Source organism: Kogia breviceps, chromosome 9 (genome assembly GCF_026419965.1).
Source record: "Kogia breviceps isolate mKogBre1 chromosome 9, mKogBre1 haplotype 1, whole genome shotgun sequence".
Taxonomy (NCBI): domain Eukaryota; kingdom Metazoa; phylum Chordata; class Mammalia; order Artiodactyla; family Physeteridae; genus Kogia; species Kogia breviceps.
This window is the reverse complement of record NC_081318.1, coordinates 14,751,874-14,770,964: the sequence shown is the minus strand read 5'-3', so window position 1 is coordinate 14,770,964 and position 19,091 is coordinate 14,751,874. Positions and strand designations below refer to the sequence as shown.

Here is a 19,091-nt window from a genome sequence, read left to right as displayed (position 1 = left end):
TCTTTTTCCATCGCCTTACTTTCAGTCTGTATGTGTCCCTAGGTCTGAAGTGGGTCTCTTGTAGACAGCATATATACGGGTCTTGTTTTTGTATCCATTCAGCCAGTCTGTGTCTTTTGGTGGGAGCATTTAATCCATTTACATTTAAGGTAATTAACAATATGTATGTTCCTATTACCATTTACTTAATTGTTTCGGGTTGTTCTTGTAGGTCTTTTCCTTCTCTTGTGTTTCTTGCCTAGAGACGTTCCTTTAGCATTTGTTGTAGAGCTGGTTTGGTGGTGCTGAACTCTCTCAGCTTTTGCTTGTCTGTAAAGGTTTTAATTTCTCCATCAAATCTGAATGAGATCCTTGCTGGGTAGAGTCATCTTGGTTGTAGGTTTTTTTCCTTCATCACTTTAAATATGTCCTGACACTCCCTTCTGGCTTGTAGAGTTTCTGCTGAAGGATCAGATGTTAATCTTATGGGGATTCCCTTGTGTGTTATTTGTTGTTTTTCCCTTGCTGCTTTTAATATGTTTTCTTTGTATTTAATTTTTGACAGTTTGATTATTATGTGTCTTGGCGTGTTTATCCTTGGGTTTATTCTGTATGGGACTCTCTGTGCTTCCTGGACTTGATTGACTATTTCCTTTCCTATATTAGGGAAGTTTTCAACTATAATCTCTTCAAATATTTTCTCAGTCCCTTTCTTTTTCTCTTCTTCTTCTGGGACCCCTATAATTCGAATGTTGGTGCGTTTAATGTTGTCCCAGAGGTCTCTGAGACTGTCCTCAGTTCTTTTCATTCTTTTTTCTCTCTTCTGCTCTGCAGTAGTTATTTCCACTATTTTATCTTCCAGGTCACTTATCCGTCCTTCTGCCTCAGTTATTCTGCTATTGATCCCATCTAGAGTATTTTTCATTTCATTTATTGTGTTGCTCATCGTTGCTTGCTTCCTCTTTATTTCTTCTAGGTCCTTGTTAACTGTTTCTTGCAATTTGTCTATTCTATTTCCAAGATTTTGAATCATCTTTACTATCATTATTCTGAATTCTTTTTCAGGTAGACTGCCTATTTCCTCTTCATTTGTTAGGTCTGGTGTGTTTTTATCTTGCTCCTTCATCTGCTGTGTGTTTTTCTGTCTTCTCATTTTTTTTTTTTTTTTTTTTTTTTGCGGTATGCGGGCCTCTCACTGTTGTGGCCTCTCCCGTTGCGGAGCACAGGCTCCGGACGCGCAGGCCTAGCGGCCATGGCTCACGGGCTTAGTTGCTCCGCGGCATGTGGGATCTTCCCGGACCAGGGCACGAACCCGTGTCTCCTGCATCGGCAGGCGGATTCTCAACCACTGCGCCACCAGGGAAGCCCTGTCTTCTCATTTTGCTTATCTTACTGTGTTTGGGGTCTCCTTTTTGCAGGCTGCAGGTTCGTAGTTCCCGTTGTTTTTGGCGGCTGCACATGGATATTTATAGCAGTTTCATTCATAACTACCAAAACTTGGAAGCAACCAAGATGTCCTTCAGTAGGTAGATGGATAAACTGTGGTACATCCAGACAATGGAATATCATTCAGCTCCAAAAAGAAATGAGCCCCCAAAGACATGGAGGAACCTAAATGCATATTACTAAGTGAAAGAAGCCAATCTAAAAGGACTACATACTGTGTAATTCCAACATATGACATTCTGGAAAAAGCAAAACTATGGAGACAATAAAAAGATCAGTGTTTGCTGGGTCGGGGAGGGGAGATGACAGGCAGAGCACAGAGACTTTTTAAGGTAGTAAAAATACTCTGTATGATATTATAATAATGGATATATATCATTATATTTTTATCTAAACCCATAGTATATACAACACTAAGAGTGAACCGTAAGGTAAACTATGGACTTTGGGTGATAATGATGTGTAAAAGTAGGTGCATCCTGGGACTTCCCTGGTGGCACAGTGGTTAAGAATCTGCCTGCCAGGGCTTCCCTGGTGGCACAGTGGTTGAGAATCCGCCTGCCAATGCAGGGGACACGGGTTCGTGCCCTGGTCCGGGAAGATCCCACATGCCGTGCAGCGGCTGGGCCCGTGAGCCATGGCCACTGAGCCTGTGCTCCGCAACGGGAGAGGCCACAACAGTGAGAGGCCTGCATACCGCAAAAAAAAAAAAAAAAAAAAAAAAGAATCTGCCTGCCAATGCAGGGGACACGGGTTTGAGCCCTGCTCCAGGAAGATTCCACATGCCGTGGAGCAACTAAGCCCGTGCGCCACAACTACTGAGCCTGCACTCTAGAGCCCACACGCTGCAACTACTGAGCCTGTGTGCTGCAACTACTGAAGCCTGTGTGCCTAGAGCCTGTGCTCCACAACAAGAGAAGCGACCACAATAAGAAGCCTGTGCACCACAACAAAGAGTAACCCCCACTCACCACAACTAGAGAAAGCCTGCATGCAGAAACAAAGACCCAATGCAGCCAAAAATAATGAATAAATGGATTTGCCTTAAAAAAATAATAATAAAATTTTTTAATTTTTAAAAATAAACATCTAAAAAAACCCAAAAATAATCATCTAAAAAAAAACAAAGTAGGTGCATCCTTGCTAAAAAAGACACCATTCTGGTGAGTGATCTTGATAATGGGAGAGGCTATGCATGTGTGGGAGCAGAGGGTATATGAGAAACCTCTGCACCTGCCTCTTAATTTTGTTATAAACCAAAAACTACGCTAAAAAAATCAAGTGTGGGACTTCCCTGGTGGCACAGTGGTTAAGAGTCCGCACTCCCAAGGCGGGGGCCTGGGTTCAATCCCTGGTCAGGGAACTAGATCCCACATGTATGCTGCAACTAAGAGTTCACATGCCACAACTAAGAAGGTTGCATGCCGCAACTAAGGAGCCTGCCTGCCAAAATTAAGATCCAGCACAACCAAATAAAAAATAAAATCAAGTGTACTAAAATGCAACAAATAATAAATGCCCAACCATAGGACTATGATTAATAAATGATACATTAAAAAATATAATGCAGCTATCAAATATAATTGTGAATGCTTTCAATTATTTGGGTAAATGCTTACAAAACAATATCAATCCAGAAGAGCATAATATGAAATTGTATTTATAGTACATTCTCAATATTTAAGAATATGTGCATGGAAAAAGACTGAAAGAAATATCCTACATTATTAACAGTGATTGTCTCTACACAGTCATATTATGGGTGATTATATGACTTCCTTCTTAATACTTAATTCCTGTATTCTCCAAAATTTCTACAATATTATTGTATTTTCCTCCCCAAAAAAAATCTTTTGGAAAAATATTCCTAAATAATAAGAGTAATTCAAGGATACATAATACATTATTTTCAAACTAATAATGAATGTGAGGGGATGGATGTGCTAAGTAACCTTACTGTGGTAAACACTTTGCAATATATATGTGTATACAGATGTATGAAATCATCACCTTGTACACCTTAAACTTACACAATGTCATATGTCAGTTATACCTCAATAAAGCTGGAAAAAAAATTTAATAAAAATTATAATAACATTACAGATCAATTTACAAACTCAAAACAGTACCTATAATAAAATTTATATTTTGAGAATATAGCCATAAAAAGGAAATTACTACATACACATAACATATAAATGAAATTTATTTATGAATGTTTAGATGCATACACTTGAAAGTTACCAAATAGGATAAAAAATACATTAAAAGAATATATGGCATTATCAAGTGGAGCTTACTCAAGAATTTAAGGATGTTTTAATATCATGAAAACCATGAATATAATCATATTAGGTAACTTAAATGATTAACATTATATGATTATATCAAAAGATACCAATTCCTACCAAAAGCTTCCAATAAACAAGAATAAAGGATGTTATTTCCCTTATTATAATAGAGAATATTTGTTTAAAACCAATAATTAACTTCATATTAAATGAAGAAATATCCAAAAATATCTTATTACAATTTTAACAAAAAGATATCATAGAAATACATAAGAAAAGACAAATATTTTTGCAGCTACAATTTTATATTTTAAAAAAAAACCAAACAAGCCATCTAATACTGTTAGAACAAAGACAACTCACCTAAAGACAAATATTTTGAAAATCAACAGCATTCTGAAGATAGGGATTCTCATACTTAGTAGCAATACAGATATATTTAGCCAAGAAAGAATTTATGCAATAAGGGATATTCATGACCTAAACAAAAACATGAACAAATTATAATGAAAGAAATCAAGAAATACGTCAATAATGAAGACTTAATTCCTTGATGGAAAGAATTAGTATCATAAACACAAGTCATAAAGAGTTAATTTTAGACCTAGACAATTCAAACCGAAGCAACAAAAGGATGTTTACCTTATATAACACATTCCTTAGGGAAGAAAAGATTCTTTGAATACTAAAAATATGTGAGGAGAAAGAGAATCAATAAGAGCAATATGATACTGATTCAACAGATTCAAATGCAGAGTTTAATTCATTATATGGCAAAAAATATTTAACTAACAAGTGTTATAATTACCAAAAAGAATAAATAATGTTTTTGCTCAAAGCCGGGGAATAAAAGCATTGCAATGTAATGTACTAAGTGCTACAGCTTTGAGAACACTAGGAGAGCTGCCTGTCTTGGGGTCAGGAAAGGTTAAGCTGACATTTTAAATAATCTAATTTTGCCAGGTTTTGAGGCAGGAGGAGGGAAGGAGTGGCACTTAGAGGGAGCATCATTTACAAATAGAGTCACAAGATAAAATGGCACATTCCAAAAACTGCAAGTAGGTCAATACACGCAATATTGGTCTGCATTTTAAGAACTCAAATTAGAAGTCAATATTTTAAAATCAGAAAATTTCTCATAAAAATTTCTGGATTTGTGGCTGCTTTTGACAAATTGGATGATACGTCAAATTGGGCCCCGCATTCCCACGCGGAAGCAAGAGGCAGCTGTCCCTTTTAGATGGGACAGTTTGCCACAGCACTTCCTCTCTTCCCCCATTCCTCTTACATCCACCTCACTTTATCCATTTATCTTAACTTTCTAGTCCCTGTAGGGATTTGGGTTTTATGACTTCTATCCTCCATGATGGGGACCAATGAAGGTTATGGCAGAAAAAAGCAATACAGTTAGGTCTGCATTTCAAAAGGTCAACCAGGCAGCAGGGGGAGAGAAGGGTGGTAAGGAGATCAATGACATCCACAAAAGCCTATTATATTAAAAATTACAATGGGGGTACCATCCTGGAAGTGGAACAGGGGTCCATCTCGCACCTCCTACAAAAAACTCTCACAAGACACACTTGAAAACCACTGAGTTATAAATCTGTAAAATAAATGCAAGAGGTGATGAGGGTTTAGAAGAAGGCAGTGCGTTGGGGATGGAAGGAAAGGGGTAGAGAGGATAAAAATTTGCAAGATTTTTAAAGTGGAAAATTCTGCAACACGGGGTAACCAATCTGACACAGGGAATAAAAAGAAAGGAAAAGTATAGGACAATTTGCAGGTTTTTGGCTTAAGTCATTTGGTGCTGACACTCCAAAATAAGGAACAAAAGGAGGAACAAGTCTGGAGGAAAGTCAGTCATTCAATTTAGGGTATTTGGAATTTGTGAAGCCTACAGATGTGCAGCTTCATCTCATAAGCACTGATAAATTGCCAAAGAAACTCTAATCTGATAACTCTCTAACAGCTGAAACATCAAATTAAACTAAGAGACAGGTATGATTACATAAAATGTTTTTATAGGATGAATAGCAATGGAACTAAGATTAAATGGAATAGTCTAGAATTGAATAAAATATTGCAACAAAGATTGCAAAGGGTCAATAACTTCATATGTAAAGGCATAATTATAAGATATATAAAAAGAACACAATAATGTAAAAATCTACTAAGTCTTTTAATGTAAAGAATATGCATTTATACACTATACTGTTTCCATTAAGGATTTAACATGGCTTACAAAAGAAATATAACAGTAAAAGAATAAAACATAAATAATAATAATAAAAGATAAAGATAATTTTTAAATTAGCACCGGAGAAATTGTAACTAAGAAAAAAGAAGCAAGATACGCAAAACATAAGAGCTTTCAGAAATACTGTTGTTGGCAACCAAAATGAAGAGATTAACATAATTTGCATGACTCTTACTGTCCATTAGGAGAAAACACAGCACCTTTTCACTTTAAAAAGGACATTTTTGCACACCTCCCCCAATGGAAAAGAAAAGTTTTCATGATTAAAAATTTTCTAAATTAAATGAATTTAGCTTGATGAGAAGCTCACTACTTTGGCCCTATTTCTCAAATGTTATGTTATTGCCAGACAGTTAAATTAAAATTAAAAAAAACACTTTACACACCAACATTTGTGGCTATTAATACAACAAACACAGGAAAGAATTTCACAAAGCTGCTTCTCTGTGGTACCCCTTGATGAAAACAAGGAAATAAACACCAGGTACAACTCAAAAGAGACAGCTGGGTGGGTAAGGGCAGAGAGAAGGGGGGAAGGGAGAAGTCAGTATGGAATGGGCGAGGTATATAGATTTCTGATGGTCCATCCTGATCACAGAAAGAATGGATACAACTTAGAGGAATGTATGAGCTACGCATCCTTCATACTACAGGAATCTGAGACTTTGGTAAAAGTTTAATAAGAAATGGAGAGTACACAGAGTGAGGTAGAATTCTCTGGTGAGCACCCGTAAGTTATATACTCTGCGGTGCTGGCTGAGGATGGGTCCATGAGAGCTGCATATCATTTCATATACAGTCAATATGCTTTTACGAAAATTAAGGAGCCTATTAAAGGCCAAGCACATCAGCACAGAGGAGGGCCCCAGCAATTAAAGGGCATGTACAAACTACACAAAATAAAGACATATAGAAAGAAGACATACGGAAGAATACTTACTTGCATATATATATATATATATATATATATATATATATATATATATATATACATATATATATAATTATTATTTTTTTTAACCCATGCCCCCTGCAGTGGAAGCACAGAGTCCTAACCACTGGACCGCCAGGGAATTCCCGCATGCATTTTTAAAGAAATGAAAATCAAGAGTATCATACAGCAACTATAAGTGAAGCAAAAGTAAAGAATAACGTAAAAATTTAATATTGTGTGGATTTTTTTTTTTTGTGGTATGCGGGCCTCTCACTGTTGTGGCCTCTCCCGTTGCGCGGAGCACAGGCTCCAGACGCGCAGGCTCAGCGGCCATGGCTCACGGGCCCAGCCGCTCCGTGGCATGTGGGATCTTCCCAGGCCGAGGCACGAACCCGTGTCCCCTGCATAGGCAGGCGGATTCTCAACCACTGCGCCACCAGGGAAGCCCTATTGTGTGGATTTTAAGAAAAGAGTTATATTCAAAATTTGTTAGAAAGAATCAAAATATCCCAGAATAATGGAACTAGTTAAGCTAATGATGATATATTAGTGTATCTGTGCATGAAAATGATTACACATGATAAATGTGAACAAATATGGAGATGCTTATGGAATATTAAGCAAAAAAAAGAGCATAAAGTGTATGTAGTCCCTGAATACCACAATGTAAACTATGGGGATTTCCCTGGTGGCGCAGTGGTTGAGAGTCCGCCTGCAGATGCAGGGGACGCGGGTTCGTGCCCCGGTCCGGGAAGATGCCACATGCTGCGGAGCGGCTGGGCCCGTCAGCCGTGGCCGCTGAGCCTGTGCATCCGGAGCCTGAGCTCCGCAACGGGAGAGGCCACAACAGTGAGAGGCCGGCGTACCGCAAAAAAAACAAAAAACAAACCTATGTATATGGGCGTACAGAAAGCACTTGGCTGGGTTCCAGAACAAGTCCGCAGGAGCCTCTTTAAGAGGTCTGGCCGGCCAGCCGGGGAAAAAAGCTCTCAGGAACCACAGGATTTGCCCAGGACTGACCTCATCTACTCTCAGGTTTTACTCTCCCTTTTCCTGTTCAATGTCTAACCTCATCCTCAACCATGCACCCCCAATTTTATCCTCCCAATCTGGAATTTTCTCCTTTTCCATCTTCTTTAATTCTCACCACCACCTGTGAGGTAGGTATCATTATGGCTATTATTAATAAACGATTAAATGAATGAATGGTTACAAATTATATCTCAACAGAAGCTTTCTTTTCAGACCTTCCAATTGGACAACATTCTTCTTATTTCACTGATGTCCTCTAAGGTTTACCTGCACATGGCTTCTTGACTGACTCAGCAGGGCCAGAGACCAGAGGACTGGCCTCTGCAGCCCTAGCTACGTGTACTCCTTGTTTCTCAAGGCCCTGGGAATGCTCAGCAGAAGAAGCTGAATTATCTAAAAAGAAGAAGAAAGAGATGAGGTTTCCTGACATACCCCTTTATCACTCTAAATTTCATTCTACTTTGGGAGCATCAGCCCAGCTAATCAGATCACCAATAAAACTTCCAACACTTTGTATTTGGAGAGTTCGTGTCTTCTGGAATAAAATATACATATATATTTATATATCTCAACAGCAAGCAGAAAGTCACATTTCATAGCTAGGAGAGACCCACTAAACAAGACCAGATGAAGAGAATAACAGGCCCTACCCACAGTCCAGGGTAGAACGTCCCTGCCACCATTTAGGGACACACCTACACAACCTCTGACACTGGTTCATGCAGAGCCCTCCCTACCTTCACACCACCACTCATAGTCGGCCACTACCATCCCAACACAAGAAAATTCCATATTAAAGCTTAGGGACTCTGACTTTGATGATCTGGTTTTCCTATCAGCAATTCTCCAAAGCCCACCACCCAGTGAAACTGATTTTCAGCTATAAGCAAATCTAATGGAATAAGTACTCTCGCATTGTAATTTAAGAAGACCAAGCCACACTTTATAGACCTTAAAAAAGGACAGGGCTTCCCTGGTGGCACAGTGGTTGAGAATCTGCCTGCCGATGCAGGGACACGGGTTCGTGCCCCGGTCCAGGAAGATCCCACATGCCACAGAGCGGCTGGGCCCGTGAGCCATGGCCGCTGAGTCTGCGCGTCCGGAGCCTGTGCTCCGCAACGGGAGAGGCCACAGCAGTGAGAGGCCCGCATACCACAAAAAAAAAAAAAAAGAAAAAGAAAAAAAAATAAGGACAGACTATGTGGCAATATGAGAAGATATTTATGATGTTGTAGAAAGTGAAAATGTAAGATACTAAACTAATGCAGACTTTGACCACCCCTGGACTAGTATTTTCTATAACAGGACTGAAGGGCCTGTAATTAAATAGTACCAATTATTATGGATTAGAGTGAATGGAGTCATATGTGATTTTTATTTTTACTCTCTATTTTCCAAATTCTTCTGTAATGTGGTTAAAATTTCCTAAAAATTTAAGAAAAAACTTTAACTCAATTTAATAAAAGAAAGCCATCCCTACATTATCCTTACCTAGATTCTAGTCACTAGCCCACCTCCCTCCTCTTTTCTCCTACCAAAGTGGTTAAGACTGTTCTTCCTACTTCCTGACCCCCAACTTACCGAGGAGCTACACTGTTCAAACACTTGGGCAGAGGCTATTAGCTGGCAGCGCTGAAAATAAACTCCATCCCTTCCCTCCTTTGGTTAGAATCACAGTTCGATATCATAGAATGTTGACTGATGAAGCTTCCCCAAGGACAGAGCAGCAATTAACCCAGGAAGTGCTTTTTCCCCAGACTCACTTTCAGCTCAGCACTACACTGTTGACAGTGTTTAGTCTACTTCTGAGAGTCTCACCTTTATTTTCAAGCATCTTGTGCAGCTTCATGTGCTTGTAGGTAGCAATTATCTGAAAATTAACGACACTTGGAATATTCAGTCCTTGGTCCTGCAGCAGCTGCAGGGATGTGGCGTGAATTAGCTGATGAGACCGCTTGCACTTCGGCAGCCTGCACTCTCCCCTGACAAAGGACTTGCACACGTGAAACTTGTTGCATTTATCCTTGAGGTTGCAGTAACCATACAGGGCTTCACCTTTGTTGTAGAGCAAACAGACCTGGTACAGAAGTGAAGCAACACTTAGGACATTCATTTTCACTGTATCTCTTAAGCCAGTAAAGGACAGCTTCTCTAAATGGCACCTTCTGATCATGAGTGGATATTAAAATCATCATGGGTGAAAGGCAGATGGGTATATAAGAGTTCCTCCACCCACATCTCCCCTAGTTGTTACTAATGTTCAGCTGCCCCTCTCTGACCTTGACTCTCAGTGGGCCCGCCCTCCTATCCCAGAGCCTGTAGCCAATGAGTGACTTCTATGCAGGTACAAAAGGCTGGCCCCCTTGCCTCAAGGCTAGAACCATTCTTCAATGTAATTTTTGCTCTAGAGCCCTGGCATGAATCAAGTCAAGACCAGACTTCACCTTGCTTGTAGCTCTCCCTTCCCTCTTTTTTACTTTACAGATTTTCCCCAAGGATCCCTCCTTCAATATACCACATGCACCTAAAACACTATGTCAGGCTCTGTTTCCAGGGAAACCAACCTGGAAGCATGAACAGATCATTTATTATCCAAACTAGGGCATTTTTCAGGGAGCATTATTAATATTTGCATTGGGACCAGACATTGTGTACCTCGAGATGATGCAATAGGAAATACAACTTTTCAGGTATTAGCATGAAAGTCTGACATGGCTGGAAACCCCCCAGTCCCAGGCAAACAGGGACCGTTAGTCACCCTAACTATACCAAATATACAAAAAAATTCTTGCTACAAAATCAAGCCTAAATCCAATCAAAGGTCCAGATCTATCAATTTACATTAAATACAGGGGATAGAGGAACATGTTAAATGATATTAGAGGAACACAATTAGTCAAACCTAAAACGTGGGAAAATTCTAGTGGACACAAATGACCTGGTTTAAAACAAAACAGTATCAGAGAACAAATGAATGGTTGCCAGAAGGGAGGTGGGTGGAGGATGGGTGAAATAACTGAAGGGAATTAAGAGGTACAAGCTTCCAGTTATAAAATAAGTCATGTGAGATTCATTGTAGTGATATTTTTCATAATGTATGAAAATACTGAATCACTATGTTATATACCTGAAACCAATATAATATTGTAAATAATTATGTCAATAAAAATATTCAGAAAATTAAAAAAAACAAAATAAGTCATGGGATCAACTAACAAGGGATTAATCTCCAAAATATACAAATAGCTCATGCAGCTCAATATCAAAAAAACAAAAAACCAAATCAAAAAATGGGCAGAAGATCTAAATAGACATTTCTCCAAAGAAGACATACAGATGGCCAAGAGACACATGAAAAGGTGTTCAACATCACTAATTATTACAGAAATGCAAATGAAAACTATAATGAAGTATCACCTCATACCTGTCAGAATGGCCATCATCAAAAAAATCTACAAACAATAAATGCTGGAGAGGGTGTGGAGAAAAGGGAACCCTCCTACACTGTTGGTGGGAATGTAAATTGGTACAATCATTATGGAGAACAGCATGGACACTAAAACTAGAGCCACCATATGATCCAGCAATCCCACTCCTACGCATATATCCAGAGAAAACCATAATTCGAAAAGATACATGCACCCCAATGTTCATTGCAGCACTATTTACAATAGCCAGGACATGGAAGCATCCTAAATGTCCATCAACAGAGGAATGGATAAAGAAATGTGGTACGTACATGCAATGAAGTATTACTCAGCCATAAAAAAAAAGAATGAAATAATGCCATCTGCAGCAACACGGATGGACCCAGAGACTGTCATACTGAGTGAAGTAAGACAAAGATATCATGATACGGCTTATATGTGGAATCTAAAAATATGATACAAATGAACGTATTTACAAAACAGAAATAGAGTCACAGATGTAAAAAAAAAAAAATCAACAACTTATGTTTACCAGAGGGGAAAGAAGGGGGAGGGATAAATTTGGAGATTGGGATTGACATATACACACTACTATATATAAAACAGATAACTAATAAGGACCTGTTGCATAGCACAGGGAACCCTACTCAATACTCCGTAATGACCTACATGGGAAAATAATCTAAAGAAGAGTGGATATATGTATATGTAAAACTGATTCACTTTGCTGTACAGCAGAAACTAACACAACAGTGTAAATCAACTATACTCCAATAAAAAAATGTTTTTTAAGTCATGGGGATATAATATACAGCATAAAAAATATGCTCAGGGCTTCCCTGGTGGCACAGTGGTTGAGAGTCTGCCTGCCAATGCATGGGACACGGGTTCATGCCCTGGTCCGGGAAGATCCCACATGCCACAGAGCGGCTGGACCCGTGAGCCATGGCTGCTGAGCCTGTGCGTCTGGAGCCTGTGCTCTGCAACGGGAGAGGCCACAACAGTGAGAGGCCCACGTACTGAAAAAAAAAAAAACGAATATGCTCAATAACACTGTAGGGCTTCCCTGGTGGCGCAGTGGTTGAGAGTCCGCCTGCCGATGCAGGGTACACGGGTTCAAGCCCCGGTCCGGGAAGATCCCACGTGCCGCGGAGCGGCTGGGCCCGTGAGCCATGGCCGCTGAGCCTGCGCGTCTGGAGCCTGTGCTCCGCAATGGGAGAGGCCACAACAGTGAGAGGCCCGCGTACCGCAAAAATAAATAAATAAATAACACTGTAATAACTTTGTATGGAGACAGATGGTTATTAGACTTATCATGGTGATCATTCCATATGTATTTAAACGTCATACATATGAAACCAACATAATATTGCACATCAATTATACTTCAATCAGTAAGCCAAAAAATGGTATGCTGCCTATGACTGTGATGCCAATTTTCTAAAATGAACCCATAATTTTGGTGCAATTCCTACCTCCCCCAAAGAATTCCTAATAAAAGTTTTAGGAATTTGAATGAGTCCAAAGCTCACCTGAAAAAGGAAAGAAGTGAGAATCAATTAATGAAAAAAAGAAGAAACAGGAAGCCAGAACAGTTTTTTGAAAAATAAAAGCATTAAAATAAAAACATAAAAAAAAAAATCACAAAATGAGTATAAGTTAAGGCTTCTACAAGACAGCATTAAGCACATATGGTCTTATTGCTCAGCTCTAGTAAATTGTGAAGAAGTAGATTATTCTGACTTGGGGGCTAGGTCTAGGATCTGTTTTCTTTGATCTCCTGCACATTCTGGAACCAGTATCACACTGTTTAATGAAAGTAGTTTATATTTGAAGATATGACGGTATGAGTCTCTATGACCAGTTTATTATAAAAGGATATATAACTCAGGAATAGTTGAATGGAAGAGATGCATAGGGCAAGGTATGTGGGAAAGGGTGAGGAGCTTCCATGCTTTATCTGGGCACCACTCTCCCAGCACTTCCACATGTTCGCCAACCTGGAAGCTCTCCAAAGGCATCCTTTTGGGTTTTTTATGGAGGATTCCTTACATGGGCACGACTGTTTAAATCACAGCCCATTGGTAATTGAACTCAATCTCTAGGCCCTTTTCCCTCCCAGGAGGTGGGAGTGCGACTGAAAGTTCCAACCTTCTAATCACATGATTGGTTCTTAGGGAAACCAGCTCCCATCCCTAGGTTACCTAGAGGCTTTCCAAAAGTCACCACGTGAACATAACAAAAGTCACTTTTTATCGCTCTCACGTTTGACATGTACACACCGCTATATTTAAAATGGATAACCAGGGACTTCCCTGGTAGTGCAGAGGTTAAGAATCCGCCTGCCGGGCTTCCGTGGTGGCGCAGTGGTTGAGAGTCCGCCTGCCGATGCAGGGGACACGTTCGTGCCCCAGTCCGGGAAGATCCCACATGCCGCGGAGCGGCTGGGCCCGTGAGCCACGGCCGCTGAGCCTGCGCGTCCGGAGCCTGTGCTCCGCAACGGGAGAAGCCACAACAGTGAAAAAAAAAAAAAAGAATCCATCTGCCAACACAGGGGACATGGGTTCGAGCCCTGGTCCAGGAAGATCCCACATGCCACGGAACAACTAAGCCTGTGTGCCACAACTACTTAAGCCCGTGCACCACAAATACTGAGCCCAGGTGCTGCAACTACTGAAGCCCGCGCACCTAGAGCTGTGCTCTGCAACAGAAGCCACCACAGTGAGAAGCCCGCGCACCACAACAAAGAGTAGCCCCTGCTCACAACTAGAGAAAAGGCCGTGTGCAGCAACGAAGACCCAACACGGCCAAAAATTAATAAATAAATAAATTAATTTTTTAAAAAAGTAAAATGGATAACCAACAAGGACCTACTGTATAGCACAGGAAACTCTGCTCAATATTATGTAACAATCTAAATGGGAAAAGAATTTGAAAAAAAAAGATACATGTATATGTATAATTGAATCACTCTGCTGTACACCTGAAACTATCACTACATTGTTAATCAACTATATTCCAATATAAAATAAAAAGTTTAAAAAAATTTAGGAAATTCCAAGGGTCTTAGGAACTCTGTGCCAGGGGCAGAGACAAAGACCAAATATACATTTCTTATTATAAATCACAATATCACAATACTTGCCCCTTATTGACTTTTTTTGTGTACTGTACCTATATTACATACTGAATCTTTAGGAGTGTGGCAGAAAGGAATCACCAGGCATTTTCACACACGAGATGTGAGGTACCACTCCTGCCTCATCCACTGTGCTTGTCCACGGCCCCTGCTGTCTAAGTGGCCATGTTTTGTGCCACGTGCCACGCACCTCCAGTTTCAGATGATTAGACCGAAGGCAGGCTCCTGTCTTAAACGCAGCCAACCCATCAGCTGCTCACAGAACACTGACATAGTCTAATATGACAAGATGAGGTGGACCCAGGGTACTCAGGTAGAAGCCATAAAGAAAAAAATGCAATAAGTTTAACAACAGAAAAATGTTAAGCTTCTATAAGTCAAAAAACTTCATAAACACTAAAGGTAAACAGAAGTTGCACTGCCCCTTCTCTCTGAGACAAAACAGACCGCCCCCCGCCCCCCTATAGCTGCCGCATCCTCCTCTCCCTTCCTGCCAAGATCTCTCGTGATACTTTCTTTGGGGAGTCCAACCCTTCTGTTTAAAAAATTCTTTGTGTATAGCTAAACAGATACAAACGCGCTAATTCTGCCATTATAGCAATTATAATGGGTACCTTTGGAACAACATAATGTAGTTCCAAAGCAATTCAAATTAATATCTAAAGCCCCCAAAAAGTAAATGGGGGGGGGGGATATTTGTAACAAATGTGACCGAAAAAGGGATCTGTATCGTTAAAGACATCTTATAAATTAACAGGAAAAGACAAACGCCTGGATAGAAAAGTCAACAAAAGTATAAACAGGTAATTCACAGAACACAGGCTTCATCATCAGACAAAAAAAACCTAAATTCAAATCTGCCATTTTCTATGTGACCTTGGGCAAGTAATTTAATGGAGCCTCAGTTGCCTCACCTGTAAAATGGGGACAGGCATACCTCACTCACAGGGTATTAATCAGCTAAGGTATATGAATTACTCAGCATTCAGTAAGAACTCAAAAAAACCAGTAGCCATTATTATTATTTCTATACCACACTTCTTGTGTATCAAAGCTCAATAAAATCGTAGACTGCAGAAAGGCCAGCACTGTGTCATACCCATCCCCCTTCCCCTCAGGCTGTCCTCCGTAAGCAGGTTGTTGATGTTCTCCCCTGACTTTTTTCAAGGTGCAGACAATATGAGGGTGACTCCTTAGTGACTCACCTCTGGTAAAAGGCAGGGGTCATTCTGTAAAAGAAGGATCCGAAGCTGGGCCTCATTGAGACCAAACAGTCCCTGGTTTTTCAGGACTTGGATGTTGACAGGTATGTGGATATCATGAGAAAGGGTGCAGGTAGACCTAGAACACAAAGGTCTGGATCAGAGGCCCAGATGAAGAAGGGGCCAGACTGTCAAATCCCTTCCCTAGGGTCACTTTCAACTTGCAGGTGAAGTTACACAATTTTCTATGAACCCATGGATACTACAGTCTAATAAGCTCTGATAATAAGAAAGCTGGGATGAAGCAACTCCCCTCCCAGAGCCATTTAATTCTGAATGAGGATGCTTTAAGGCCAAAGGGACCCCCTGCCCCAGTCACCTGCCTTGACAGAGGGTGCCCGTGGGTGGGTTCTGCAGAGGACCGCCATGGGCCTTCTCCACCCCAAGCGGCTGCGCACCCCACCATCCACCAACCTTAAAAAGAATGCATGCCTCCTCCCCCCCACCCCGCTTTGGGGGGGCTAGAGGAAACCAAGGAAGACTGGAGTTAGGAGGCCGCCTCAAACGACCTCTTCCAAATCATCCAGCCCTCAGTTTCCTTGGGGGGGGGGGGGGGTGTCAAACCAAATCGCGCTTTCTAAACCTAGAGAGCACAGACTCGCGTCTGTAAAACTCTGTGCTCAAGTGGGAAGGGCCGATCTCTGGATAAAGGATCCATGAATCTCATGGGGTCCGCCAATGGCCCCCAAAGGGCCACTGGTGGAAATGAATGCAAAAGTCCCAACCTGATTTATCCCGGCCGTGCTGTGGAGGATCTCGGGGGCCGGGGGGGAGGGGGGCAGAAGCTGCAATCTGGGGCGGGGGGAGGCGGTTGAGAAGTCCGAGTCCGTACGATCTTCCGCCTCATTCCGCAGCTGGGAGCGCGAGGAGGCCTCCCAGCGAAGGACCCGGAGGGGCCCCTCGCCGGGGCTTTCCTTCCGCCCTTCCGGAGGGGAGCGTCTGGCCCGGACCAACGACCCCTTTTCTTACTTCTTAGCTGGGTCTCGCTTCCGGCTGGCCAGGCCAGGCCCGCGGCCCGTGCGCCCTGACCGCCGTGTCCCGCCCGCCGCCCCGACCCGCCCGCAGCCTCACCAGCAGTCGCGGTTCGGGCACTTGCCCATCATGTGGCGGCGGCAGAGGTGCAGCTGGTCGCAGGCCTGGCACTCGCCGCGCTGGTAGCGAGCGCACAGCCGCGCGGAGGACACAGCCACCACCCGCCAGGCCGAGGGGCCGCCACCGCCGCCCGCGCCGCTCTCGCCGGCCGCCACCTCAGCCTCGGCGTCCCACGGGTCCTCCCGCACCTCCACCTCCTGCAGCAGGAAGCGGTCGGGCCCGGCCTGGCGCAGCACGTCCCGCAGCCGGGCCTCCGAGAGCTCCACGTGGCCGCGCAGATCCTGCAGGAACATGCGGCCGCCGTGGGCGCACAGCACCTTGGTGAGGAACGAGCACACCGTGGGCTCCGCCATGGTCGCGGCCCGGCACCCTGTGCGGAAATCCGAGGCGGGCCGACTCCTCCCAGTCACGTCCACGACTACAAACCCCGTTCCCGGGGCGGGCCGGGGGCAGGGCGGGCGAGGGGCGGCCGCCCGCGGGCCGCGGCGCAGAGAGGCGGGCCCCGGGGCCTGGGTCCACCATGGGCGCGGATCGGGCGGGGACAGACTTGATTTTGCGCCTGTTCTGCGCCAGGCACCCTTCAAGGTTAAGTCCTCGCCTGGAGGGGCTTGTATAGTCGGGGGGAATTTGAGATACTGGTAAGGGCTACAAAGAAGATGAAACAGGGAATGTGGTAGAAGGTGCCTAGCTGGTCGGAGTTAGGTAGCCGGGAGAGGAAGACCTCAGGACGTAGCCGCTAGCCACAGTTGAGCATTTGAAATGTGACCAGTGCGAGTTGGGATGTGCTTCAAGTGTGAAATACACATACACCGGACTTGGAAGCTTTAGCATGCAGAGTGTAAACTTTATATTGATGTTAAACTGATAATATTTAAATAAAACGTTATTATAATTTCATGTTTCTTTTACTTCTAATGTAGCTATGAGAAAATGTAAAATGGCTCACTTTATATTTATGTTGGACAGCACCTGTTTAGATCTGTACATTTATTAAGGAGCTATCTTTTTGCCCAACACCATGCTGATTTAATGACTATGTTTTGAGCCAACCGCTAATGCAGCGACAGAGTATAAAGATGAATAAAACATAACTGAGGAACTCGAGTTGCTGTCTTAACAGGGCGGTTGTGAGGATTAAATGAGTTAATGTCACATAAAGAAACCAAAGTCTTTAGCAAGGCCTTTCCTATAAAGTAGCACCCCGGTCTCTGCATGGAACTTATCACTCATGTTTTTCTTCTTACTTATTTATATATTTGTAGAATTCAAACGTGTGAAAGCAGGAATTTTGTGTGTCTTATTCCTTGCTGTATCCCCAACACTTAAAAACAGTGCCTGGCTATATTGTAGGATAGGTGTTTTTAATTTTGTTTTTGTTTTTAAAAAAAATTTGTAGTAGGCAATTTTTCAAGCAGGAAATTAGAAGACAGTGAAATAAGCACCCATATATATGTATTTCCTCGTGTTATAAAATCTTAACACTTTGTCCTATTTTATTTGCCTGATTATTTTGGCTGAGAATTTCTAAGTTTCGATTTCAATTTCTAGGTAATTCAATCCTAAATACTTCAGTAGGCATGATTTTTAAAAATGGTAAATTTTCCTACATAATCCTAACATCATTTTCATAATTAACAAAAGTAACTAACTTTCCTTAACACTTCTAATGTAAGATAGGTGTTTTAGAAAGATCCCTGGCAGTAATAAGAATGGATTTCTAGAGCTTCCCTGGTGGCGCATTGGTTGAGAGTCCGCCTGCCGAGGCAGGGTACACGGGTTCGTGCCCCGGTCCAGGAAGATCCCACGTGCCGCGGAGCGGCTGGGCCCGTGAGCCATGGCCGCTGAGCCTGCGCGTCCGGAGCCTGTGCTCCGCAACGGGAGAGGCCACAGCAGTGAGAGGCCCGCGTACCGAAGAAAAAAAAAAAAAAAAAAAAAAGGAATGGATTTCTAGAAAAGCTACACAGGATAAGGAATAAAAGAAGAGAAACAGGAGTTGAGGGATTATCATCTCAATTTTTATTGTGTTGTTTGCAGTGGACAATCCAAGAGAAGATGCTCAGTGGGCAGTTGTATTTACAAGTCAAGCGTTTAAGAAAGATTGAACACACTATCTGAGTGACATCAGAGTACTAGTAATTGGATTTATGATAGTTGCTGAGGTCACTCCGCACAAATAAAGTGAAGAACAGAGATGGAAGGATAGAACCTTGGGGAGGAGTAGCAACATCAAA

General features: G+C 42.1%; 1 protein-coding gene across 1 annotated transcript; it reads right to left on the bottom strand.

Moving 5' to 3' along the window:
- Window positions 1-7,810: 7,810 nt before the first annotated feature.
- Window positions 7,811-17,276, bottom strand: ZC3HAV1L (zinc finger CCCH-type containing, antiviral 1 like). Its single transcript, XM_059074938.2, has 4 exons — window positions 16,840-17,276; window positions 15,712-15,847; window positions 9,758-10,016; window positions 7,811-8,332 (listed from the first exon to the last, which is right to left on the bottom strand). The coding sequence occupies exons 1-4, from the start codon at window positions 17,211-17,213 to the stop codon at window positions 8,196-8,198; spliced, it is 906 nt and encodes a 301-aa protein (XP_058930921.1). The 5' UTR covers window positions 17,214-17,276; the 3' UTR covers window positions 7,811-8,195.
- Between the last annotated feature and the right edge of the window lie 1,815 nt (window positions 17,277-19,091).